The sequence below is a fragment of the Rousettus aegyptiacus genome, unplaced genomic scaffold, assembly GCF_014176215.1.
Source record: "Rousettus aegyptiacus isolate mRouAeg1 unplaced genomic scaffold, mRouAeg1.p scaffold_m13_p_10, whole genome shotgun sequence".
In the NCBI taxonomy this organism is placed as follows: Eukaryota; Metazoa; Chordata; class Mammalia; order Chiroptera; family Pteropodidae; genus Rousettus; species Rousettus aegyptiacus.
The window spans coordinates 56,345,936-56,372,886 of record NW_023416285.1 but is presented as its reverse complement, the minus strand read 5'-3'; the positions used below and the strand labels follow the sequence as shown (position 1 = coordinate 56,372,886).

The window sequence follows — 26,951 nt, the reverse complement described above, 5'->3', positions numbered from 1 at the left end:
TGTCCAAATACTAGAAGAGAAGGAGAGTCACCATGACCACAAATGTAATTGATATTGAGCAGGAGGCATTTGAGCTGCTTGCACAGTTGGGGGAGAACCTAGAGGATACACTTGGGGCCTTCTTGTTATTCCTTTATAACAACTGTGTCCTGAATATGGATACCCCAGGAATAAAGGATAGATGTGACTACTGATTAAGTTACTATAATATGAGAAGTTGATAGATGAAGGAAATTCAGAACAGATAGTGGAGAAGGTAGAGACTAAAGACCAGGTGAGGTCCTGAGGTCAACTGAAACTACAGGGGTTAGAGTGCAGTACATACCCTGCCTCTTATCAGTTTACCTTCAGAAAGAATCTACAAAATCATGAACAGATGCACCCCACACCTGTGCAGAGAAGTAAGTCTGTATTGCAAAAGGGTGGAGCGTGGCAACCATGAAAATATGTCTCTCCTATCTTCACCTGCAGGGATAGTAATTGACCAACAATCTTTAACCCTAAGCCCTCTAAAACCCATCATTACATTTGCACCAAGGCCATGCTCTGCACAGGTTACTACCAATCATTACCATGGCAATGTTAATAAGATTGGCTTAGTCCTATGAGACATCTATAAAAGACAATGCTGGCTTGAGGACTCCCTGGCAGCCTTACCAACCTCTAATAGAACTGTATCTCAGTCTCAGGTGCTTGCACCCAATCATCCCTCCATGTGTTTCCTTACAAGCATTTCCCTTTAATAATATGTATATCTAATTCCCTTTTGGTTTCTTGGAGGACCTAGACTAGCCCAAGCTTTATATCAAAGGCAGTATGATACAAACTGTACATATATTATCAACATTCATTTTTATCACATATATGGAAGATAAGAATTATTACACATACTTTACAGATGAAACACTTGAGATTCCACAGGTTAAGTATTGTTTGTGTTTTAACAGCTAAGAAGTGACGGTGGTGAAATTTAGTTATGTTTCTTTGTCACACAAACCTGTGACCCATTCTTCTAGTTTTGTGCTGAATCACATTCCTGGAATTAGAAATAATTACCTATCTAAAAAGTAATTTGGGAAAGATACAGATTTTACCCCACTGAATTAGATTTTTTTTATTATATATCTATAGCTATATAGATATACAGATATATGTGCATGTGTGTGTATAAAATCTATCTATCTATCTATCTATCTATCTATCTATCTATCTATCTATCTATCATCTATCTATCTATCATCTATCTATCATCTATCTATCTACCTATCTATCATCTATACATATGTCTATATATCAAGAATTACGAGGAGCTTTTTTGGATGATGGTACTGTCTTCATTCACTGCAGAAGATGTCAAAATGCTGGTTAGAAAACTGATTGGCAGGAAATTTGTAGGGGGAATTTGAATATCGGCTGGGTGTTTTCATGAATTAAGTTCTGTCCGGGGTGTAAGTGCCTATGTTCTTAGGTATTTACTTTAAATCTCACATATGAGTCCTTTTGTTACTATGAGATACAAAGTTCTCTCTAAGTGACTAGAGTTTAAGAATATATTCCTGGAAATAGTCACAGATACCATAGAAATAGATGTGGATATACTATTTTATTGGTATTTTTTCCTGTTGCCAGTAGTACATCAATCTTAGATCAACAGAATTCCAGAGATTAAATAGATCTTTAAAATATTTTATTCAAGTCCATTCTCTTTGTAGTCATTGAAACTGATCAAGATGAATGGCTTTTAGTTCAAGATATTTGTTGTTTTTGTTTTTGTCATTGTTTTCACAAAGAAAGGTATAGAAATTTTGGACTTAGGTATTGATATTTCTTTATGTATCACTTTTTTTTTTTCCCAAACAGGCAAGAATTTCCATGAGGTTACTAGTTCCTAAAATTAATTGCTTGTATCCAAAAGCAGCATTATCCTTAGAGGACCAGCATTATCTTAAAAGACCAAAATATGTTAGTCCATAATAAATACACAGACATTATTATACAGAGATCAAGAAGTTGAATAATTTTCTCATTGTCAAAATTGGTAATTTGAGTATTTAAATGAGAACTAAAGTTCTCATACTTTAGCTAATTAAAACAGACTGCATGTTACCATAGACTTTTCTTTGTTTTACTATAAAATATTCCAACAATATAAAAAGAATGATATATATTTTTATATTTATACTTGTATCTACATCTATATCTATCTATCTACTCTGTACCATTGAAAATTGAAACAAGGAATAGAAAGAAGAGGGGCACATGAAGTATAAAGTGAGTTCACATCTTTTTGGAGGCAAGTATTCCTGCTGCCTCACAGGTAACATCTTAGCCAACAGAAATAGTAATAGAAAACTGATTGCCTAAACAAAAGGGAGCAAAAATAATTCGAAAGTGAGAAGACTGAAAAACAGATTACTTAAATGAGTTTTTAAAATATTGTGTAATCTATGTATAGGTATAATCTATGTATTCATTATATTTCATAATAACTACAAAAAAATCCACACTGACACTAAATTTAAAAATGCAATGCAATGAAAACTCGCTTTTTATTTTGGTTTTTAAGTTTTGAAAAATGCTGACATTTAAAATGTTATCAATAAAGATGCTTCTACTGACTACAGGATATTATTTTAGCTTCACATGCTTGAATCAGAGTTCATGATCTGGTATTTGCCTAAATCATCCTAGTAATTCTGGTTTATTTTTATTATGTGTTGTTATGATTTTTCTCTGTGATGACAGAGGCAATCCTAAATCAAAAGAAACCTACTGCAGACTTCTATCCCCCTGACACAGCAAAAGGTCTTCTTTGAGAGATTTAGATGATCCTGTATGTCTTGGTAATGTAACATTTTTACGGTAGCAAAGCCCTTTTAGAATCAGATAGTATCTGGAATGTAGAGATTACGGAATATATCATTCAAAACTCCCAAATAAGTACTTCTACTTTGTTCTCTTGATAATTTTTTTCTCAGAGATATTAAGTAATCATAAATTTCATGTATAGTAGATCTATCTAGCTTCTTGGATACAAATTTAAATAGAAATTAAAGCATATCAAACTTAGTGCTATATCTAAAAACTAAATGCCACCAATGATTGTAAACTTGCTAAGGAAATACAAAGCATATATTGTACACTCTATTAAAGGCAGACATTTTAGAAATATCTGTAATTCAGTAGTCATTCTCTGTAAACTTCATTTAGATTATCAGAAAATCCAACCAAAGCCAAAATATTAGTTTTGATTTTTTATAACTTCCTGAAAATATTATCTCAGCATTTCCTTATATTTTGTGAATAGTTTGAAATAAAGTTATTTAGAAGAGTATCAAGACTCTCAAATGGTTGAAATCAGGAAAAAAAAATTCATCCCAAATCCTCTACACCTCCTTGTTTCTGTGTCCTTCTCCATGTAACTTTATATTGTCCACTCGCGATGGTCAGTGTAATGGACCAAACTTGATTATGTAATTGGCCAATGGGATTTTAGCAGATATGTCCCAAAGTGAGGAGCAATTGAGCTCATTCTTGCCCTTCAGTCACTTAGCAAATGAGCTCACAGCTAGTCTCTCTTACTGGTCTCCAAAGGAAGATGAAGCCTATGTGGAGCAAAGCCAAGATATGCAAATATAGATCAGCTCACCTCAAGGAACATGAGCAAGCCCAGTCAAGATCAGTATAAACACTTGAGTATTCACCTAGCATTGTGTTCTATTGTGGTCTTTAAGTTTATTTGTGACAGATACACCTATCTTAGGTACAATTACCAATAATGTGGATCATAATGTTACATCTATCATACAAATAGTCGGGAAGGACTAATAATTCTGAGTAACTAATAGGACTAATAATTCTGAATTTGAATCAGAATTCAAAATATGTCAAGTGTGAGAAGGAGTTAACTAGGCAAATAGACGACAAATGTTTTTCTTAAGTGAAGTAAACAGCCTTGCTGGTAAAACAGAATAAAATGCTTTTAACAAAAATTAAAGAAAGGTACAGCATTGAACTGAGCCTTAAAAGAAGATAGAAGCTAAACCATGAAGTTAGAAGCCAATGTAGCTCAAGTTAGCATTTGGCATTTATCTGTAGAACAGAAAGTAGCAAATAGGTCTAATCTTTGTCTAGACCAGATCAATTCAAAGTAATCATTTTATATTAAATTGAATATCTTATATTCAATTAGAAGAGTGATTGAGGGTCACTGGTGGAAAGGGAGAAAGAAGACATTGATTCAGTTGGAGACAGTGTGGTGGTTAGGTACAAAATATTTTGAGAAACAGCTTGGAATTTCTGCTATAACTTTTATTATTGTCATGACCTTAAGAACGTCATTTAATCTCTCTAAGGCTTAGTTTCTTAACTGTAAAACAGGAATAAAAATATCTCTCTGATGAGTTGTTAAATACATGCCAAGAGTTCAGTGATACTTTTATCATAGCCCTGCCCCTAAAATAATAGTTTAAGACAATAGATACTATGCTATTCCAAATGGAGGGATATATAAGTCAGCGCCCCTTCCTTCAACCAAGTGAGTGTAACACAAAGAAACCAATTGTAGTAATTTTAGATGACTACAAGAAGCAATTTTAAATGTCTTGTGCTATACTTGTAGAGAGGCAGGAATCCATCAGCCAGTTCACTATTGTTATCAGAGAAGAATGCTATGAAATACAGCTGATCTTTCAATGACGTGGATTTGAACTGCATGAGTCCACTTACATACGAATTTTCTTCAATAAATACTGCAAATATATTTTCTTTTCCTTACAATTTTCTTAATTATATTTCTTTTTCTGTAGCTGACTTTATTATATAAATATAGTATATAATCCATATAACATACAAAATGTGTGTTAACTGACTATTTATGTTATCAGTAAGGCTTCCAGTCAATAGTAGTTAAAGTTTTGGGGAGTCAAAAGTAATATGCCAATTTTCCACTGCAGGTGCCCCTAACCACCTAATTGTTCAGGAGTAAACTACAATTCTTGGGAATGCTGAAGTGTGACCGTAGCTTCTCACCAGAGAAATCTAAAGAAGGAAGGCTGTCTGGGGCAGCCTGCAAAGTATTCAAAAGAGGAAGGCCTGGTAGAGCATTCAACAAGAATACATTTCCTTTGGGTGAAGTATGTACAGTACAAGTGAGAGGGGCTGGAAGAAGTCAGGTGGAGTAAATCCTCTTTTCTAGAGACCTTGTAGAGAGCAGGCTTTCATCAAAGGGCTTTGGAAGAGCTCAGACATGTATTTCACTGGAGAACTAATGTTTGGGTTGCCACCTTACAGGAGGCATCAACAGCCCACCAATATAAAAACATTCTTGCCCCTTCTTATCTACCCCTCCATCCAGGAAAATTCTGAAAAGTCCAGACATAGCCTTTGGCAGATGAGGAAAAAGAGCAAAAATCTGACCATTCTTCCTTCTCACTTTAAGTACTAAGGGTCATGCTGGCCTTGAGGTTATGAAAAACACTTTGTAATGGATATGGTATTGGCTCTGATTTAGACTGGACTTGAATTTTTATAACTGAAAGTGTCTCAATAACTGGAACAAGACTATTGTTTCAACAAAATGAGGCTGGAGAGATATAGTACCTGTCTAATAACCCATGAAGGCATAGGAGAGGGAGATTTTACATAGTTGGCTGAAAGAAATAATTAGAGGATAAATCTTTTAAAACAGCATTTTATTCAGCTAAGACTTCAATATACTGGTTATATAAAGAAGCAAATAGATATTAGTTGGTAAAGCACTTAAGACAGTGTATGGAAAATAGAAAGGGCTCAATAGATATTAACTACTTTAATAATTGTTGATATTTAATGGGAAAAATATCAAATTTAAATGTGAACCAAAATGAAAAGGGATGTACTGAACAATAGCAAAGGAAAATTACAAAAGCAAAGATGAAAGAGCCATATGTGAGGCATAATATAATAAACATTCTGAATTTGAATAGAAGATTTGGTCATGGTTTCTTTAATTCTAAGATTCTACTATTTTAAGCATGAATTGTTTTTCCATGTGAGGAAAAATCTGTTTCCCCCAAAAGAAAAATTAAACAGACAATATAAATCTTCCTACATTTTTCATTAAAAAGAAACATAGATTAAATCCTTTTTAATCTATAAGAGTATCCACTATTAAATCAATATCATCCATCCTTTCCGTCTGGAGTTAGTTGCCTTTGTCAAATGCAAATCATAAAAACTTGCCTGTCAGTACTCATTCTTTGATGCCTCTTCCTTTATCTCTGAAAATGATACTGACAAAAAATGAGTTGAACATCTCTACAATACAGCTAGAACTGTCTGGCAAGGGACCAAGCTTTTATATAACAATAACTTACTTTCCTTTGTTCTAACTCATTTTGAGCTTCTGCATAAAGGATATTTCAACAACAACAAAGCAGATTAGAGGGTAAGCAAAGTGTTTCATTTTTTAAAGCAACTCTCATATTCAGAAATGAAAATAATTATGTCTTCCAACTCACAGAGCAGAACATTTCATTTCAAACTTGAGGGGAAATAGTTCCATACTTACATCTTGATTGGTCATCTCCCAGTAGGGTCTCTCTCCATAAGACACAACCTCCCACATCACGATTCCATAGCTCCAGACATCACTGGCAGAAGTAAACTTTCGGAAAGCTATAGCTTCTGGGGCAGTCCACCTGATTGGAATTTTGCCTCCCTAGAAATGAAAAATGAATTTAAAAAATTGTCACATACTTCGAATGTATCTAGGGATATTGCTGCCTCACTCAAAAGATCTAGAAAGAGATGTAACATTTTTAAGTGAATCTATTTGACAGCATGCAGTCTCTTTTCACATATCAGATTATAAGCACTTGCAGACTGACGACTAATTGGCTGTCCGAAAGGCTTCTGGTTTAAATTCTGTTTGACTACTGGAATACATACAGGCCCCACAACTCAATTACAATATCAGGATGGCAGCTCTAAGTGGGGAAAGCAAGCGGTTAAGCAAATCAATAAGGTATACTTTCATGACTTTCAACCAGAGAGAGTAAAGGACTCAAATTCCCATGGTACTTTTTTCTTTAATATAAGAAATGTAAGTAAAAAGTCTCAGTGCAAAATGCAACCTTGAGAAGTATAACAGTTAATAAGACAAGCATGAAAATCAGATGTTAAAAACTTAGTTATACTCTCCCTTAACATCACGCAATCTGCTAGACTTGATATCTCTTATTTTCTGTTATCATATTTTTGTGTTTGTTCAATTAGGCTTTTTTTTTTTTTAAATATAAGAGGTAGGTTTCTCATTTAATGCAACCATTTTAAAATTACTGAAATTAGATTATGAAAAAAGATAACAATATCAAGTTTGAGTTTTTTTTTTTTTTTTTTTACAATGTACAAGAATTGGTTTGGTAGGTTCTCTCTTCACTAAATACACTTAAATACCAGGCCCCTTTTGGGGCGACTTTTTTTCTCTTAATTTTTAAAAGCTGTCAACCCAAGGAACCCAATATTTCATTTATAAGCAAAAAGGAGGGAGGGAGAGAGAGGGACAGATTTTGAATACCTTTAAAAGATTAACATATATCTTCCTATTTTGTGGGAAGAGAATAATTTAATTCACATACTAGACAAAATGGGAGCTAAATTGCTCTTTATGAATGAAAGTTATAAGATATGCAAGGAAATAAGAGTTTTATGCGATGCTTGAAATTATTCTCTCAGTTAAATTTAATTTGAATTATTCAAACTAAGTTTGAATTATTTGCTCCTTAGAAACATGGTGACACTACTGTAAGAACACTTTCCTGAAACCTACTTTTGTTAAGTAAATATTCATAATATCATACAATTAGGTCTGGAATGTGTTGTGATGTCCTATAATATATTACTATACGTCTTGAAATTGTAATTGTTAAGTATTTTATACTTCAGCCTAGAATGTTCCTCCTGATCCTCTGAGCATCATATTTGCCATCAGTATCATTTGAAGTTCCCTTATCTTCTTATCTCTCAGTACACACATTTTGCACAAACTGCCACCATGCCTCATTTCATAGGAATAAGTCTTGAGTGTCTCAGGAGCTCTGCTTTCCCTCCTGCTCCCTCTCTCTCAGCATGACACATTGACACAAACCTTGACAATCTACTTCATGCATTTAACTAAGACATCAACTGATCATATAGGGAATGGATTTTTCCATAACCTCAATCTTGCTTAGGCCAAGTTTAAGTATAATTCTAATATCAGGAGAATTCTTAAGTGAGGTTTCATCGAATGTAAATAATGACAAAAGTAATTAAGTCTAGAAGAAGAGGAATTGATATCCCTTCAATTAATTTATTGATTTATTAAGCTGACCATTAGGCTTTGTTTGCTTATAAAAGATACTCATGATCTTTAGCATAGTACAATCCCTAAATATCTGAGTCACAAAGCAACAATGAAAATAAAACAAAACATCCTTATAATCTATAAATAGTTTATTGTTAGACTACAAGTAGAAGTATTTTAAAACTTTGAATTAAATAAGAAAATGTGTAACACACCCATCATAAAAATGGGAGACAACAAAAGTATTATTTTGTATTGAAACAAAAGTTAACCAAATTGTCAGTTAAAAAGATACAATAAATTCCTGTCTTCACAAGAAGTTTAGACATTGAGGATCTAACTTGGCAATGTTGTAAAGATTTAGAACTAAACAAATGGAATTTATCATAAGGATTTTAAACTCAAGAAGGGCAATGCATAGATTGTCCAGAAAATTCTGTTTTGCCAATACTCACAGTTTTTCACAGAAAGAACTGTCAATTATATAACATATCAATTCAGAAAACAATTACATTGCTGGAAAAGTAATTTATGCTAACTATGACATTGTGAGTTAGTGATCAATTTTCCAAAGATGTGGGCTTAACAGTTTACATAGTATGTAAGAAAGGTAATTAGGGATTAACATGCCTTAGATAAATCAGTACTTTTTGAAGAAACAGCTCTTTTATTTCCTACCAGGTGAATCCTTAAAAGGTAACTTTAGATATTTTGTATTTGTTTTACTAAAGTGAAGACACTTTATTGCAGAGAATTTAAGCTACTCAACAATGCTATATATGTTATATATTCATATACAGTATGTGTATACATATGTATATGTATTTATTGCTTTAATGCGAGAGAGTCTCTAACTTTTCTTTCCTATTTAAAACTATATGATTTTTCTATTGTGTATCTACTCTGAACTTAAGCATTTTTATTTTCAGTATCTTTTGAAAATAAGAGACTCATAAGGAGGATATTGAATATTGCTTATCTGAGTTTGATACATGAATTTTCTGATATTTAAGAGAGTATCAGCTGGATTTTTTTTTTTTTTTTATCCCCCATTCCTTCTCTTTCTCTCTCTTCTTATGTTGGAGAAACGTCTTTTTTTTTTTTTTTTTTTTGCTATTTCCTTTAAAATCTTTGAAAATTAAATGCCTCTAGTCTAGTGTTTCAGAAATGCATTCTGTTAGATCTTACCCTTGTGGTGTAGGCTGCCTCAGGATCATCTTCCAGTACCCTGGAAAGTCCAAAGTCAGACACTTTGCACACAAGGTTACTGTTGATTAAGATGTTTCTGGCAGCAAGGTCTCTATGCACATAGCCCATGTCAGAAAGGTACTTCATTCCTGCAGCAATGCCTCTCAGCATGCCAACAAGCTGAATCACAGTGAATTGTCCATCATTTTTCTGTAAAGATGATGCAGAGATATTAGTGCAGAAATGTCAGTCACTGGGGGGAAAATATGAAAGGAGCTTTCTTCAATCCCAAATTAATACTATCACCAGATTCATATGTAATTTCTACCTGAAGGAGAACAGAAAAAGTTTGGAAATATATAGTTAACTTTGTAATGTTTATCAGTCCTCTGTTTGCTCAAAGCAGATAAAAGCTTTAAAAACTCTTGTCAAAAATCTCATTTAATTGACCTTCTCTGCATTATTACTCCTTCGTTCTCAGTCATCAGAAGAGAGGAGAGTGTTCATCACTGCAACCTGCTGCTTGCCTAGGTTTAACACTGCATATTTTTGAGGTGCTTTATTTTTTTATTAAATTTATTGGAGAGCCCAAGGAGACAAAGAGCAATTAGCGGGATTGTTTTATAAACTATATAAATGTTTGACTAATATACTGTATAGTCGAAACAAATAATAAATTTTAAAAAATTTATTGGGGTGACCTGGTTAATAAAATTATATAGGTTTCAAGTGTACAGTTCAATAATATGTCATATGTATATTGCATTGTGTGTTCACCACCCTAAGTTATTTCCTTCAGTCACCATATATTTGATCCCCTTTAACCCTATCTTCTTTCTCCCTCTTCCTTTTTTCTGGTAACCACTAAACTGTTGTCTGTGTCTGTGAGTTTTTGTTTGTCTTGTTCATTTGTTGTTTTCAGTTTTATATCCCACATATGAGTGAAATCATAGTTCTCAACTTTTTCTGTGACTTATTTTGCTTAGCATGATAATCTCAGGATCCATCTACGTTGTCGCATGTGGCAGTATTTCACCTTTTCTTCAAGGTACTTTAAAAGAAGCTAGATAGATAAGCATATTGGTGTAAGAAATGGCCAGAGGAGATAAAGGGAGATTCTGCAATAGCAGATGGGCGGGAAATGACTGAGCAATGGCCAAGACAATGTTATCATTTCTTAGAAGCTTGCTGTCTGTCAGGGGCACTGAACTTACTGCAGACACACAGAAAAAGGCTCACCTGATGATTATTTTAAAATAAAGGAATGGTGTGACCTTAAGAGACTGAAGAACTGGAAGATACGTGTAAAAAAATTGGCAATAGAATTTGGCAGAGGCTGGAGATTGGAAAGGAAGTTTGCCTTGTCAGTGGAATGCTGTCACATTCAATGCACAGACCCCTCTTTTGATCACCATTGATGCCTTTTCCTAACACCTTTCCTGATCAGTAGCAATAATCACTACATTGAACATGAAGAACTGCCAACCTATAGGTTTAATCAGGCCTATAAATATGTTATATGTCTAGCATAAATTATTTATTAATAAAATGAGTTACCATTGTTTAAAATTTGGAGACTTATACATAAAAAAAAATATTTTTTGTGAAACCCAGGTCTGACAATACACAATTAGTATGTCTATTATCGTATGATGAATCCATTTGCACAAGCAGTAGCCCTCAGATGGGTTAAAAACCTATTTGACCTCTTAATATAGATAATTTGCATGAAACTTTTAGACATTTTTTCTTGTTCTGCTTAATATTATATACTTTGAGAAAGTTCAGTATTTGTTTTCCTTTCCTTTACTCCTCCTTTCCTTCTTTCCATCTTTCCTACCTTCTTCCCTTCCTTCCTTCTCTCTTTTATTTTTTATAAAATTTTTTATATTTTTTATATTTTTAGGCAAATAAACATAAATAAAACTTAAATAAAACTATAGACATAATTTAAATTTAAATTTTCTGAAAAGAACAATTTTCAAACTGAAGTTAAATTTTTGGAGTATAATTATTTTGACTCCAGGTATTTCTATTTAAAACTAGCTTTAAAGTGGCCCTATTTCAACTATAATATCATGGTTAATGTATAAATAGCACTTTTAATAATTAAATTGGTCTCAAATCTTACCTTTAAAAATGTATCTAAAGAGCCATTTTCCATATACTCTGTCACTATCATCACTGGTTTACCTAAAAAGAAAATAGTAGGTGAACTGCTGCTTTTTTATTTTACATTCTTATCTAGAAAATGTTTACCTGGAAGCTTTTATTAGTGTCCAAGTTATACATATTCATTTAAAAAATCTTTTTTGAGTAGCAAGTAAATTCCTGACACGATACCTTAATGCAATGGTAGAGTCAGTGAGAAGAAATTATGACAAGAATAATGACAGACTGATATTTAAGTGATATTAAAAATGCACAATTGTCAATCTCAAAATTAATTTATGTAGAAAATAAGTTCAAGAATAAATATTTTAATAGCGGTAATAATATCCAGCAAAGCACTATGAACATATTTCTCTTTCTCACAATTCTAAATAAAAACTATCCAGTCTAACTACTTTGTTTATGATCCCTTGAATACATGTTGTATTTTCCTAATTTTATGTCTATGTTCTTGTAAATTCTTTCCTTATGGCTACCTCCCTTTTCCCTCTCTGTGGCAACACACTTACAATCTCTATCAATGGAAAGTTTTTCATTCTTCAAAAAAAAAAAAAATGCTGTTCTACTTTCTCTTGCTATCTGGAAACCTCCCTTGCAATCACCGTTTTCGATGGAAGAGGTCCTCCTTTCATGTCTGATAAAGTATAGCCTAGAAAGTAGTTGGACAGACTCAAGCCACATTGCTTGGCTCTGAATCCCATATTACTCACTTAACTATCATGTGATCATGGACAAATCAATTATTATTTCTGAGTCTCAGTTTTCTGATCTGTAAAACTGGGATACTAATGGCACCTGCCTCATAGGATTGTTATGAGTACCCACCAAGTCATATGGTTATCAAAGGCACTTAGAATAGTGCCTACCACTTAGAATTTGCTATGTATTATTGGTTTATAAACTTAATCAACTTTTGGGTTAACTTCTTTGCTGGACATAGTTGACTAAGAGAACAAATCCCTATAATATTATGGTACTTTTGTATAATATGTCTGTGACATAGGATGAAAAATACAAGATAAAAAAACCATATTGAATGAAGAATACTTAAGATACGGTTGTTTGTTTTATCCCTCCACATTAACCTTACTATATTTTAGAACATTCCCCCTTTTCTCTTTAGTGACAGTATACTACATAAAATTTAAGTGTTTTTAAATTATTTTGAGGTTAGTAAAAGGAGACCTTATGACAACAGAGAAATTACTATCTTATACATCTACTAATTACATTTTTTATATTATGGAGATAAAATAAGGCCTATACGATCATGAAACTCATTATAACTAACTTCATGGCATTCTCCAGAAGAGCATTTGTACTTTACTTGAGAAGTAATTAACTCAATTCATAGAATTAGAACTTGCATATTTAGTCATACATCATACAGCAGTATAAGTAGACATATACAAAGTTAGACAATTACATAAAAAGAAATAACTAGAAAAAAATAATTTTCATTTCAAAATAATTTAAAACTCACTCTTTAGATAATAAGGCAGGTCAGTCTTAATTCTCAGATAATCATCTTCTTTTAAAATATTTTAGGAGTAATATTCTTTAACTAGAATGTGACAAATATATTATAAAAGTAGACACATTTTTTTCCTCTTTAAAGTTTATAAAAGTTATTTTTAAAAGTTTGTCTAAAATAATCTACTTGGCATATGATTTTAGGTGCCTATGTTAGGTGAAACATCACATATGAAGAGAATATGCATTGTCGATGTCATTTAATCTGAACTTTGAAGACTGAAAGGGTCACTTGTGTAATAAAAAGTGACAGATATTCCTGGAAGAGGAGGCAGCATGTGCCAAGGGATCTTGTCATGAAAGAGTTCATCAAGTTCAAATATAGCCATATATTTGATTTTTTGAAGAATCCTGAATTTTTCTTTGTAAATCAGGAAGTGACAGGTGATGAGTTGGAGAATACTGATTTTAAAACTGAAAATACCTTAGTTAAAAAAAAGAGAGAGAAATGATTCATATCATATTTGTAAATGGCTCTGATAGCACAGGAATAAAAAAGATTATAAATGTTTTTTCTTAGTATAATTGTAATCTAAAACGAATAGAGAAATGCTTCCATGTTAATTTTAATGATATTGCCACACTTATCTTAATGAACTTCACAGAAACTCTAAAATAGATAAAATTCTACTGTGAAACTTTCTGGTCTAATTTTTACATGTTAGAGCCCATTTCAGCCTTATGTTGACACTTCTTTTCTTCCAAAAGTCTAGAACTATTATACTTCCCCAAGGGTAAAAGGCAAAATATTTGATAACTGCTTTGTCACAGGACCTACATGACAGGAGTTACACCAGCCATAATGCTGCAGTATCTTGAAACATTCTGCTGTATCAGACGTCATCTGTTCATTTGCCAATCTCAGGAATTCAGAAGTACCCAAGGATAAAACGGAGTAGACAGATAAACGGGACACATGGGTAACCATGGCATCAGCTTTTAATCAAACACTACAGAAATATTTCAATAAATTTACAGCTAATAGAGTCGAAAGTGTATGTACTCGCTGGACATCAGCCTACATTTTCTGGAATCAACCTGTGATTCCAGGAATCCTTCCTATGTGTCTCTGTCTCTGATGCTACCTGATTGCTTCTCTCACAGAGGGGAGTCATAAAGAAAGTATAAAGAAAGGGAAGGACAAAATTCCAGCTGATATCCATGGGATATAGTATCATTTTTTCTTCACTGCCACCACTCAGTTCATATCATATGAGCAGATGCCTTGTTCATCAAAGTGAAACCCTAATCTACATCTACTCTACCCCAAGTCATTTACGTCTGTGGCACTTTCTCTATAGTTACTTACAAAACTTTGCTTCCTTCCTTATTTTCCCATATATATTTTTTTCTCCCTGCCTATCCTCTAATTTTTTAGACTCTTTTTGTACAGTTATGGCTCAGTGGTAAATATTTACTATTGCTCATCCAAGGTCTACTGAGAGAGAACTGGATGGAATTCCCATGTAAAAATATTTTTTGCTTGGGTAAATTTGTTCCCTAAATTCAACTCTAATTTAGAAGAAAGAATTTATGTTCTAAAGAGAATGAACTGATTAGAAAACATATTGACATTTAATGATATACATTTAGAAAAAAAATATGATTACTTTTCGGGGAGATGGGTACCTGGTATTCATCCAGTAAGAATACATAGCTAGCATTGCCTAGTTTTAAAAGTCGGGTTAATTATTTATGACAATGTAGGTTATAATGTCAATAACAAAAGTGTTTTTTGAGAAATATGATAAGGACCTAAAAGACCTCTCATGTTTCAGACAATGGGAAAAGCAATTAAAATGAATGCTTGCAAACAAGCACGATGTTCTTTTGTTGACAAGAATAAGACACTTCAGGACCCATTCGATTATATTTCATGCTCGAGTCATTTTAATGCTAATTGCATTTAGTTTGGCTTATGTTTTGTCTCAGTCCTTACTAGCCTGAAAGAATGACATAGCAATAATTAACACGGCTTACTCTAGCCCTTGTAAATTCAATAAAACTGTATAAATCATTTTTCATTATCCAGCTTGAAGTACAAAGAGTAGATTTCCAATAATTTTGAAAGCATATTATCAAAAATCCATATAAAGAGAGCTCATAAAGCATGTCAAAACATGATTTTAATCACAGACTAGAGTTTTTATATTACTTTATATTATTTACTGAAAACCCAGCCCAGGCAGAGTCTAAATAGTAATAGAAATGCATTATTTGTGAAATTCACACTATTATTGATAAACATAAAAGAGCTACAATTTATTGATTTTATTATCTACTCTTTACAAGGCATGACATTATTTTTAATTGTTATTAAAATTCTATAAAAACGATATTATGAAAGACATTTTTCAGAGAAAGAAAAGTGGACCTTAGACAGATTCAATATATTACTTAGGTTGAGAACAAGTTGTATAAGAAGCAAAATTAGGAATCAAATTCATGTCCACCTGACTATAAAAGCTTTTTTCCTTTCCTGCATACTATGATGCCTATAATTTTAAAATATTTTATTTTAAATCTTATTTTTAAGTCTCAAAAATATTTACTTTCCTGTGTTAAAACAAACTTGGTAATCATAACTATACCATACTGAACTATTTGACCATTGATGGAAGATCTGGTAACTATTCAGCTAGTTTCAATAAATAACATATATTTTACATGTGATCATTACTTATATATGTCCTGTCTGTTCCAAAGTGCTCTAAAGTAAAATGGTCTTGGATTCTACTCCTGTGAGGTATCTATAATAATCCAATCCATGGAAGCAGAATGTAAAATGGTGCTTGCCAGAGGCAAAGGTGAGGAAGAAAGGAGTTTCATTTTTACAATATGAGAAGGTTCTAGAGATCAGAGATACAACATTGTGCTTATAATTAACAATACCGTACTCATATGTGAGTTTTTTTTTTTTTTTTCTATCACAATAGAAGAAAATTGAGTTTGTTTCACTAGTACATGATTTTTGGTGCCAGTGTCTATCAGAAATCCAGCAGAGGAGAGAGAATGCCACTCCTGGTAATTCAGTCCATTTCCATTTCAAAGTTAGGTGAAACAAACTTCTGGGAATGTTCATCTAGCTCTTGTTTTCAGAGTATGGCCTCTGACAAGTAACATAGCTATAACCTGGGAGCTTGCTGGGTGGGGAGGGGCAAAGATACTCAGATATTTTCATTCTATTATAGTCCTTATTCGTTGGTTAACATTTTAGGAAGAGTCACTTATAAAATTATATAATTTTAATTTTGGGAAAGACGATAAAAAAAGGCCTATATTGAGACGGGAATATGAAAATGCCAAATGTTTCTCTAGGTAGAGTGTCCAAATTACATGATATTCTCTTTTTATTTCATATTGTTTATACTGATATAAAATTTTACATTAGATGTTAATTTCTCAAATTAAAAGTGAATTAGAATTGTTCTGACATCAGTGAAAGTAGATAATAATTAACTATGAAGTTAAAAATTATAAGGTTTTCAGAAGAGGTGGGGAATCAAAAAAATTATAAAATCTGACAACTTTGCTTTATTAATAATGAAAATAACTTTAAAACACAATGTTGAATTTACTAACCATCTTTGAGCAGTAAATCCGTTTATAGGTCTATATTATTTCAGATGCTTGGGATTTGTTTTATCAGGAAAAACATTTGTAAATCTCTAATAATTATTTTATGTATATTTATTAAACCTCTGCATATACCCTACCTAACAAAACAAAACAAAAAATCTACCATATTAATGAGCTGGTTTCTGTTTCTACTTCAATTTTAAAGCCATTTCTTTCCATTATGGTTTATCGCTGGTTCATAGCATTTATTTCCTTTTGTGAAATGAGAAATGTAAAACTGAAGCATACTCACACTTCAAATATTTTAATTTGTACTTTTCAGAACTAAAGGTAAATCACACATTATATACAACATATGTAATTGGATGCTTATGAGAATCTCTACTTTAACTTAATCACACCTGAACTACTGATTACCATAGTCTAGCTCCTTCTAGATGGTCTCCTATAAAGAGCAATTCCTTTCTTCAATGTACCCAGGGCAAATAATTTACACTTATCATTGATTCCTCTTTTTTCCTCACAGTTCATTTCCAAAACATAAGAAAACTTATTGTGTCTGCCTTCAATATAGGTATAGAATTCAACTAATTCTCTCCATCTTGTTAGATCCCTACCCTCTTCTAACCCATAATGAGCTGTGAATAATGTCATTAGCCTCCTCACTGCTCCCTGCTTAAACACTGGCTCCTACCATCTATAATCAACACAGCAGTCTGATTGATATTGCTAATGTAGAAATCAGACTCCATCAAATCTTGACTCTAAAGGCTCCAAAGCTCATAGTAAAAGATTGTTTTTACAGGAACCAAAAGTTATTACATTATTTATCCTCCTACTTTACCTTTAGGTTAAGCTCTTGCCAAAATTGTCTCATTCATTCTACCGAAGTAATACTGATCTTCTTGTTGTTTCTTGAACATTCCATGTAAATTTTATTTTATTTGAGTCTTGCTGGTCCTTCCTCCTATAACACTCTGTCTGCACCTTCACTTTATTCAATCCTCATCAGAGAGGTCTTTCTCTAAGTAAAATAGAAACCACCAACCTGCAAAAGAACCAATCTCTAATCTCCTAACTTAGCTTTATTTTCTCCATTTAATGTTTTGTATTCATTTATTATATTATAAATATTTACATTCATTTAGCTTCTGTCTCCTCAATTCAAAGATAAGCTCAATAAAGGCAGGAATTCAGTCTGGTTTTCTCTGCTGTATCCCATGGATTAATAGAAGGACATGTATTAGGTGATCGATGAATGCTTTTTGGATAAATAAATATTTCTTGTCAAACCTATACTGAATGATGAAATATGAGGTTGGTAATATACACTGTTTAAGAGCTTGAGTTTTGGAGTTATACAGAACTATTTTAAAATCTGGCATTAGAGCTTGAGTTTTGGAGTTATACAGAACTATTTTAAAATCTGGCATTATTCTATGCTAATTTTGTGATATTGGATAAGGTACTTAACCTTTTTGAAGTTAATTTTTTCTCTCTGTAAAATGAGAACACATACTATTATTTGTAGGATAGCATTACTGTGCAGATTAAAGGAGATAATATATAAAATCATAAAGCTTAGTAAACTCTTAAAGTAGTGTTAATGATGAGTATTAGTAAAAACATATGCAAGATCCTATAAAAAGATTGTCAGGCAAGTTCCTTCATATGAATTTAAATTGTTTTCTAAAATACCCATGGTTTATAGAATACATTTTTTAAATTAAAATATAAACTCTGTATCAATCTAGTTAGTTTTAAATATTTACATAACTATACGTCATTTATTTATTTAATATAATTTCTGTCCTTTTTTAAATTACCTAATGCTTCTGGCCCTGTGATAGACACTAGGGAGGCTATAAACATATATCAGTTTCAAAACACTCATTGTGTAGTAAGGATGAAAAACAGAGATATAACTACAATACAATGTATAGCATGACAAAGTGCAGAGAAATATAACTAGAGTTTATAAGATTGCTTCCGACTGTGAATTCATTCGTTCAACAAATATGTGAAATGCTGCACATGGTGAGCACTGATCTGAGAACACACAGGAGAGCAAAACAAAAACTCTGCTCTTTGAAGTTTGTATTCTAATGTAGGCCTGGACTGGGAAGCTTTCCTTTACTTAGATATTCAGCATTACTGAGTGCCTTCTCTATGCCAACCAGGCACTGAGAATAGAAGGACAAATGAAGGTAAATAAAACAGATCTCATGGAGAGGGTCACATTTGAATTAAACTTGAGGTCAAGTAGAACTGAGGAAAGTGGAGAAGACATTCTAGATCTAAAGGAAGTATCTCAGAGGGTCGGAACAAGGACTAGATAGAGTTATCTGGCAAGAAAATAGAGAAATATGGAGATATAGCCAAATCACATCAGACTAACTATCAAAGTAAATGTACGTTGCTAAATTAGTTAGCTTGTTTAATGATGAAGCATGAGAGAAAAACAGTGATTTATTGAAATCTACCTAAGGACCATAGGCATAGAATGAACTAATGTGGGAAAAGACCAAAATGAGAAGACCAGTTTGGAGATTTTGAAATAGACCTGGGAGATACATAACAAGGACCCGTAAAATGGAAGTGTCTTTATTAGAATGAAATATTATATTAGACAGATAATTAAAAATTTATATGTTAGGATTTTTTGACAACTTAATAATCAAATAATCAATTGTTATTGAATGTGCCATCTCCTCAGACATTAAAAAAAAAAGAAAAGAAAAAGATATTCCTCTAATGTTCCTCTAATATTTTGTTTAAATTTATTAATTATACAGAACTAAATTTATTTGTCATGGTCCAAGATTAAAAAATATAACTATAAATAATTATAAAACTCAATAGAAATATCCTCTTAGTCAATTATAGTACTTTTCATGGGTGAGAAAAAAAATCTTCGAGAACTAAGAATGCTGCAATGGAAATATAATTCTTTTCTCCTTTTAATTTTATTCCTGAATCTCTTTACATAGTAAGCACTGGCACTGTGTATATTACATTAAAGCATCTTGTATTGCCAATGAGTCAATTAAGACAGGACCTGTGGGTTTTTTATATCATTTGTCATGAAGCATCTCTAGAATATATATCTATAATATATATCTAATATATATTTATAATGTATCCTGTTTAACAACAAAACACAGAAGGAATTTGAATGAGGGCCCATGTTTCTGGTACGTAGGACAGTGATACAGGAAAAATAAAGGTTCATGATAGCACCATCCATAGGAGTGCTACTTCAAACTCCCTACCTCAACTTCAATCAGAAATATCACGAGATTTAGTTGCACTTATGTCTCATTATCTGTGTGCTGCAGGTTGAGAATAATTGCTGTATAAATTAGCATCAGATCAGAGAGCATGAAATTAAGGACACAAATAAAATGAGTTGCAACATGGTAAATTAAAAACAAGTTGAAGACTTCCTAAGTTGAACACCAAGAGCTACATTTATTAAGGGAAAGTACAATTTCAATTCAAATAGAACAAAAAATAAAGACAGAAATATTTAAAATATTTAAATTTCCCTTTACTTATATGTGTAGCCTCATAGCATCAACATCAAAAAGACTATTTGAGTAGAAGATTCGATATTTAAAAACTGTATTCCCAACCACAGTACCATTTTTTTAGACTAGAATTCACAGAATTTAGATATCATTTGTTGAAATTGATAATTTTTTCTATAAATAAAGCTTTCATATAAATTATGTGAAAAATTTACTCTGAGAAACGTAGTTCTCTTAATTTAGCTCAGTCATGTCCCATTCACATGAAACAAGTTCTGTAATAAATCAGGGGTCTTCAAAAGATGAATATTAGTTCTAACAAATTTTGGATGTCATCCACTAGTAACTGATACATTCACTTAAACAGATGGAAATAAATACTTATTTACTACTATACTTATAATTATTCTCACACATAAACACACACTCCTTAATTTAATCTCCATAACAATCTTATAAAGTAGGTACAATTTCTCCCTTTTTGTGTGACATTGAGGTTCAAAGTGCTTTAGTGATTATGGATTGGGTTAGATTTAGGTGAAAGAAGTTTAAATAAATATTTGGAATATGGTCTATGTTTTCAAAGAGCAGGCTTCTTTTTTAGCTGGGAATTTTAAAAATATGTGTAAAAGAGATGAAAGTAAGTGGAAAATTTGAACAAGAGTTTGGGACAAATGAAGCAATGTTATAGATTGCTGCAAAAATACAGACTTAGGCAAAGTGTTCAAAAGAAGGAAACATTACTTCACGCTGAAATGATGAGAACTGTTTCATGGAGGCAATAAAATCTGAGTACGGTTTTGAATGAATTTAAAAAGTAATGAATATAAAGGTGTCAGTTTTAGAAAAAGAGGCAATGTAGGTAGGGAAACATATCAGGTCTATTAAAATGCACTAAGAATGAAATGGATAGGAAGGAGTTCAGAGCATAGGAAGAGAAATAAATGGAAAAGTAACTATATATTTACTAAGTACCTACTCTATGCCATGCCTCTTCTAAAATTTACCCTGTATTCATGTCGACTTTACAACATCACTATGAGGAATTCCTACTCCATATCATTGATGAAGAAAGTAAGGTTCTGAAAGTTTAACTAACTTGGGCAAAGTTACATAGCAGTTGGTAGAAGCAAAATTAAAATCAGGTGGCTAGAGTCACAGTCCATGTTCTTGACCATTAAGCAATACTGTCTTCCACGATAATAATAGTGATCTGGCACCGTTCTAATCATTACGTTAACATTACAGAGGGTAGATTGGCTACTTCTGGAGCTTTACGTTTTCCCTGGGTAGTAGGAGGTCAAGGTTAGAATTTATTTTGAGAAACTTAAATTTAGCAATCATATTAAAGGTGAAATAAGGACATGAACTTTACCAGATGTTATTATTACTATGTTATTATTACTATGACTATCATTAAGAACTATATTTGATATTAGCTAAGACCATGATTGCTGAGGAAACAATATTAATCAATCATTGTTACTATGATTCTTGTTTCTATAGTATCTAGCACCATATCCTATCAAGGTCATTCCCTTGATAGAATATAATCTATCAGATAGAATACAGTCAAATTCAAATTGTTTCATTTTATTACACCTGCGACCATCTTCTTTACATTATATTTTTATTTCAAATATTTGCGCCCACTATTTAATTTTTATAAAATATTTATTTATTTATTTTTTTCCAAAATATATAGTTTTTCATTGCCCCCACCTACCTCTCTCTAGTCCTTGCCTCTTACCTTTCTTTAGCAATTTATTTGTTCCTTTAAGACCTCAGGATGTCCTTCTTGCTGCATCAATATTGTCTTTGGGTTGCTGACAAGGGGGTAATAACGTATGGGCAAGTGCTTAACGGGAGGAAGAAACACCTCTAAGCTTTGGAGAAACTCACATGCATTGAAGGTTATTTAACTCCTATGCTGCATTCCTCTATGAGCATTCTTACTGAGATGTGCTTCTCCTTGAGACATAGAGAAAGACAATCTCATAGCAATAGACACTCATTCAAAAGTTCAGCCAGTCATAAATATGAGACTTTTTGCCGTGGTCTTTTTCTCAAACTTGTGAGAGGCTTCTGCGTTCTCGCCATGACCTACTGTGAATGAATCATAAGTTGAAAATTAACTTGCTGTATTCTAAATAAGCATTTTGCTTTGTTTCCTTTATTTTTATTTATTAAGAAAATGTATTGTTATTGTTTTGTTTTCTATATTTGAAAGATAATGTAGTAAATGGATATGTAATAAATTAAAATTTCTTAGTCTGATAGGGTACTTATTGAATATGAATTACTAGTATGCTTATTGGCATATATAATTTAAAACTTGATTAATAGGAACTGGAAGTTGAACAAATGCTTGAAAGAAAGTCTAAAGAATGGTCCTTGCCAGTTTTTAGATGATTTACTAAGTGGTATGCGGAATATGAAGGATAAAGGAAGGAATAAAACTACATAGCAATGGTAAAGAAAATATGGATTAAAAGAAAATAAAGGCCTCAGTTATGTGCCACATAAATACTTTATTGGATGACTGAAAAATTATTTGAAATCCTTCTATTGAGAAGCTCACCACATAACTACATTTATAAGACACTAATAAAAATTGAAAAGAGATGTGAAATTCTAGATATTTCTTAGTAAAAACTAGATTTACTTGAACAAATAATTAGTCTCAAGGAACTTTTGCAGTCTTCTGAGGCTATTGCTTTCCCTAGATCTATTAAAATATCTCAATGAAAAAAATGAATAAAGGAAATAGATCTGGCAGTAAAGAACTACTTAAAAGGTTTTGAAAATGGCAGGGCACCTATGCTTATAGTAATCCTATTAAATGTTAAACTTCAATGCCTCAATCAAAACTTTGAAGTTAATATTTCATTAGGATAAAAAGTGAAAGCAAGGAGAAAAAATGATACCTTTACTGCTTCTTTTATCTAGATACATTTTCTCTGGCCCTGAATTCATAGTAAATGAGTTAATACATAGGTTTTGAAAAAATAAATAGAAATTCAGGTTCATTGAAGATTAGCTTTGACAAGAATCTACTAAGGTACAGGACAATTATTATTAATATTAGAGAAACTGTTAATAACATTACTATTGTTGGACCCTGAAATTAATAGTAACCTAATAGAAGAAACCCAGATATTCATGATATAAATATACACACATATACGTAATTTGCCATCATACTTACTTTTGGTCACAACACCTTCTAAATGAATGATGTTAGGGTGATCAAACTGCCCCATGATACTTGCTTCACCCAGGAAATCTCTACGTTGCTTTTCAGTATAGCCTACTTTAAGGGTTTTGATCGCCACGGGTAATTCTCTTTTTCCTGGATGTTTCAAACGTCCACTACAAACTTCACCAAATTCACCTTGTGACAAAGATGGAAAAAAATATGTACAAACATTCGAAACCCTTACCCTAATAAAACTGTAAAGCACTCTTATAGTATTAAGGTTTAGATGAAATAAAGTTAAAACGGGAGTCTAAACTTTATTACCAATGTAAATAAAAATGAATGGTGCTCTGGGAAAAATAATCCATAGGTAATTGTAAAACACTTTGAGGGTTATTGGCTTCATCCATCTCACCTACAAAAACTTTAATGGAAATGTTATAAAGAGATTAGAAGCCACTGACTTAAATTATTTCCTTCTCCCTTCTCTTTCTATTCCACTAGTGCCATTAATGAGAAAAGGAGAAAATGTTATAGCAGGACAAAAAGGAAACAATTGTAAGGAAGGATTGATTTATAAACAGAATAACTGAGTGCTTGAATCATGTAAATATATTTGGGGATTACAAATTACATATGTATATATTATAATAAACAGTAAGTGGTAAACACTTGTTTGAATATATATACACGCATATATATGTATATTTGCTGCTTTATATTTTTATCGTATAAACTAAACATTTGCTGGTTGAAATATGAGCTACACAGAAGGTAGCATTAAAATATGATCAATTATACACCACTTTGAAAGCGAGTCAGTTATAAAAGATTAAAAGCATTCTGTGTTGGCTCAGGGCTTTGCCATATTACATTCTGTATTAAACACAAGTTAAAAGTCTGAATTAAATACACTGTGGTACCTGCTCCAATAACTCTTTCAATGGTGATGCATGAAGCTTCTATCTCCTTGGCAAATTCATGGACAGCTTGATTGGGATCCTCATAGGTATGTGGATCAATATAAGTTCTTACTCCTGGAAGTTTAACTGTAAAAATAAATTGGCATTAACATAGAAGCGTTTGTGATGGATGAGTGAAATTATAAATGTTATTAACATGCAACCATCACATAAATCCTTAATTCCTACAAGTGGCCAAGCTGCAAAGACAGACTCTCTCCTGAGTCATTGGAGTCATTTTTTCAACTATCTCACTTTTATAATTTTAGAAAACTTTATGGTTAGTTTTACAAGTAATGTATATGTGCCAATAATTTTAAGTAAATACATCGTTCAACACTAATGTTCAGAGAGTCAGTCTTTGAGGCAAACTAGGACAGTTTTGTTTACTGAACTGGCTGATGAAATCCTAGTGGTTTATTTGTTGTTTGTTAGTCTATGTCTTATGTAAATTATCATCAGAAAGAATTAATTTTTGTTTTATAAAAAATAATTTAAAATAACTTTTCTTTGCTTTTTGTCTAATAGACTGATATAGAAGTCAAAAGAAAAGGAGAAGGTCTACTTCTCATTCTACTTACTGCATGACCTTATTTAAGACTTAACGTTCGATTAGCCTCAGTTTCATCACATTTAAAAACTACCAATATCACCTTCGCAGTGTTTTGAGAATAAATAACATTAAACAGGATAAAACTATAAAACGTACTTAACTCTTTATGGTAAGAATTATGGCTTTAATAATTTTGATTTTTATAGACACGGCAGAGTGACAGAAATAAAAGAAACTCTTTTTGTCATTTACCTGACAAAACAACTCACACTGTACTATTAATGACAAAACGAACATATTAAAATACCATTAATTAGCACTCTTTTAGGCTAATTTTTAAAGCTCATATTAAAATGTGATATTCTGCATTTCTTAAAAGCATAGTCTTTTTCAAGTCATTTGGACCAAAGCTGCTGCTACAGGATCTGCTCATGGAAATTCCTGCTATAATGCTAAAAAAAGAAAAGAAAAAAAATAACAGAGATTTCATTCCTGTAATCTGGTGGTGTTATTTAAAGAGATTTCTACTGAATGTGTTGTTAGGAATTAGAATTGGCCTAGAAATTTGGTTTGAAATATAATAATATTTTATATTAAGCATAGGCTTTTATTTTAATAGTTATACTGAAAGTTTGCTTTAAAGAATTGAATAAACCATCATACTGTTGCCTAGGGTCAGCTGACAATGCCCCAAGCCTACATGCCTTACAGGAATGTAACAAAACACTTAACATTTTTTAACACAATATTTTTGGTCAGTTATTACAAATCTCACCTGAAAATAAATCAAAGTAACTAAAAAGTCTCCCCTACTTTGTTATCATTTGAGGTTTTACAATATGCTTACTGTGCCCATTATGAAAATGCATCTTTTCCTCCTCTGGGTCTTGTTTGGCTTTGCTGTAACCACACCGCCTGGAACAGAGTAAGCTATAATTAACCACATCTCCAAGTAGTGAATCACATGAAGCCCAGAAGCATAAAATGCAATTGAAACAATTGCAACCCTAACTGATTTTCACACTAATAGTATGAAATAGCACCAATAACTCCTTTGAGATGCGTCTTATTTCTCTACCGAGTATCCCTCACTTTCATCTATATTCACTAAGAAGTTGAAAGTGCTCCAAACCTATTTTTAAACTTCTCTTCACCGTAACCATAAATCATACATTTTTCTGTTTCCTTTCTCTTTTACTCTTTTTTTTTTTTTTTTTTTCCTGCTCAGAGGCTACTGCTTCTTTTCAGGATGAATGCCCAAATCTGTCTCTGATCCAATAGTCTCTCACCTTCAGCACCTTAATCATTTAACTTGTATTTCTTTCCTCTTATTTTGTAGTCTTCCATTGCTCCAATGGCTCTTTTCATAATCATATAGACTGGATTCACTATCAAATTCACCACAAGCTACACTCCCTCTCAGCTCCAGTCACTAAATCTGTCTTTTCTGTTTTTCTCAACTATTTAATTTGCAAGTCCTTTTAATCTGCTCTATTATCAACAAAAATCTTTCAAGTTTCACTAATGACATATTCACGTTTAAATCCAAAGACTTTTTCTTAGTTTTTAATCTCACATGATGGACTAAACTCCCTAACTACTTTTTTTGATACTTCTTGCTCCTCTCTTTACTTATGTGGCATGTCCATAGGTCCTCTACATGAATTTCTCGGCTCTCCACTGTCAACTCATACATTTCCATCAATTAATTAATACCACCTAAAATTTTATCTAAAACCTCTGGTTTAATTCTTCTGAAAGTTATACTTTTATTTCTCACTAATTTATTTTATAGGGATATTTACTGGCATTGAAACTCAATAAATATTTAAATAATCAATATATTTCTCCTTACTTTTGATTTTGATCTTCCACCTTCTTTAACAGTTAATAACACTGCCATGGCCTT

The 26,951-nt window shown here is 32.1% G+C and overlaps 1 protein-coding gene across 8 annotated transcripts in view; it reads right to left on the bottom strand.

Moving 5' to 3' along the window:
• EPHA5 (EPH receptor A5) overlaps positions 1–26,951 on the bottom strand; it is a 315,603-nt gene that overhangs the window by 26,252 nt on the left and 262,400 nt on the right. For 7 of the 8 annotated variants that reach the window (XM_016156433.2, XM_016156428.2, XM_016156431.2 and 4 more), the window contains 6 exons: positions 25,890–25,957; positions 24,451–24,576; positions 23,537–23,722; positions 11,646–11,707; positions 9,515–9,724; positions 6,551–6,700 (listed from right to left, as the gene is read on the bottom strand). In XM_016156433.2, coding sequence (XP_016011919.2) covers positions 6,551–6,700; positions 9,515–9,724; positions 11,646–11,707; positions 23,537–23,722; positions 24,451–24,576; positions 25,890–25,957 — 802 coding nt within the window. Of the gene's footprint in view, positions 1–6,550; positions 6,701–9,514; positions 9,725–11,645; positions 11,708–21,965; positions 22,435–23,536; positions 23,723–24,450; positions 24,577–25,889; positions 25,958–26,951 lie in introns of those variants that run through there. The other variant, XM_016156437.2, reaches the window with a different exon arrangement.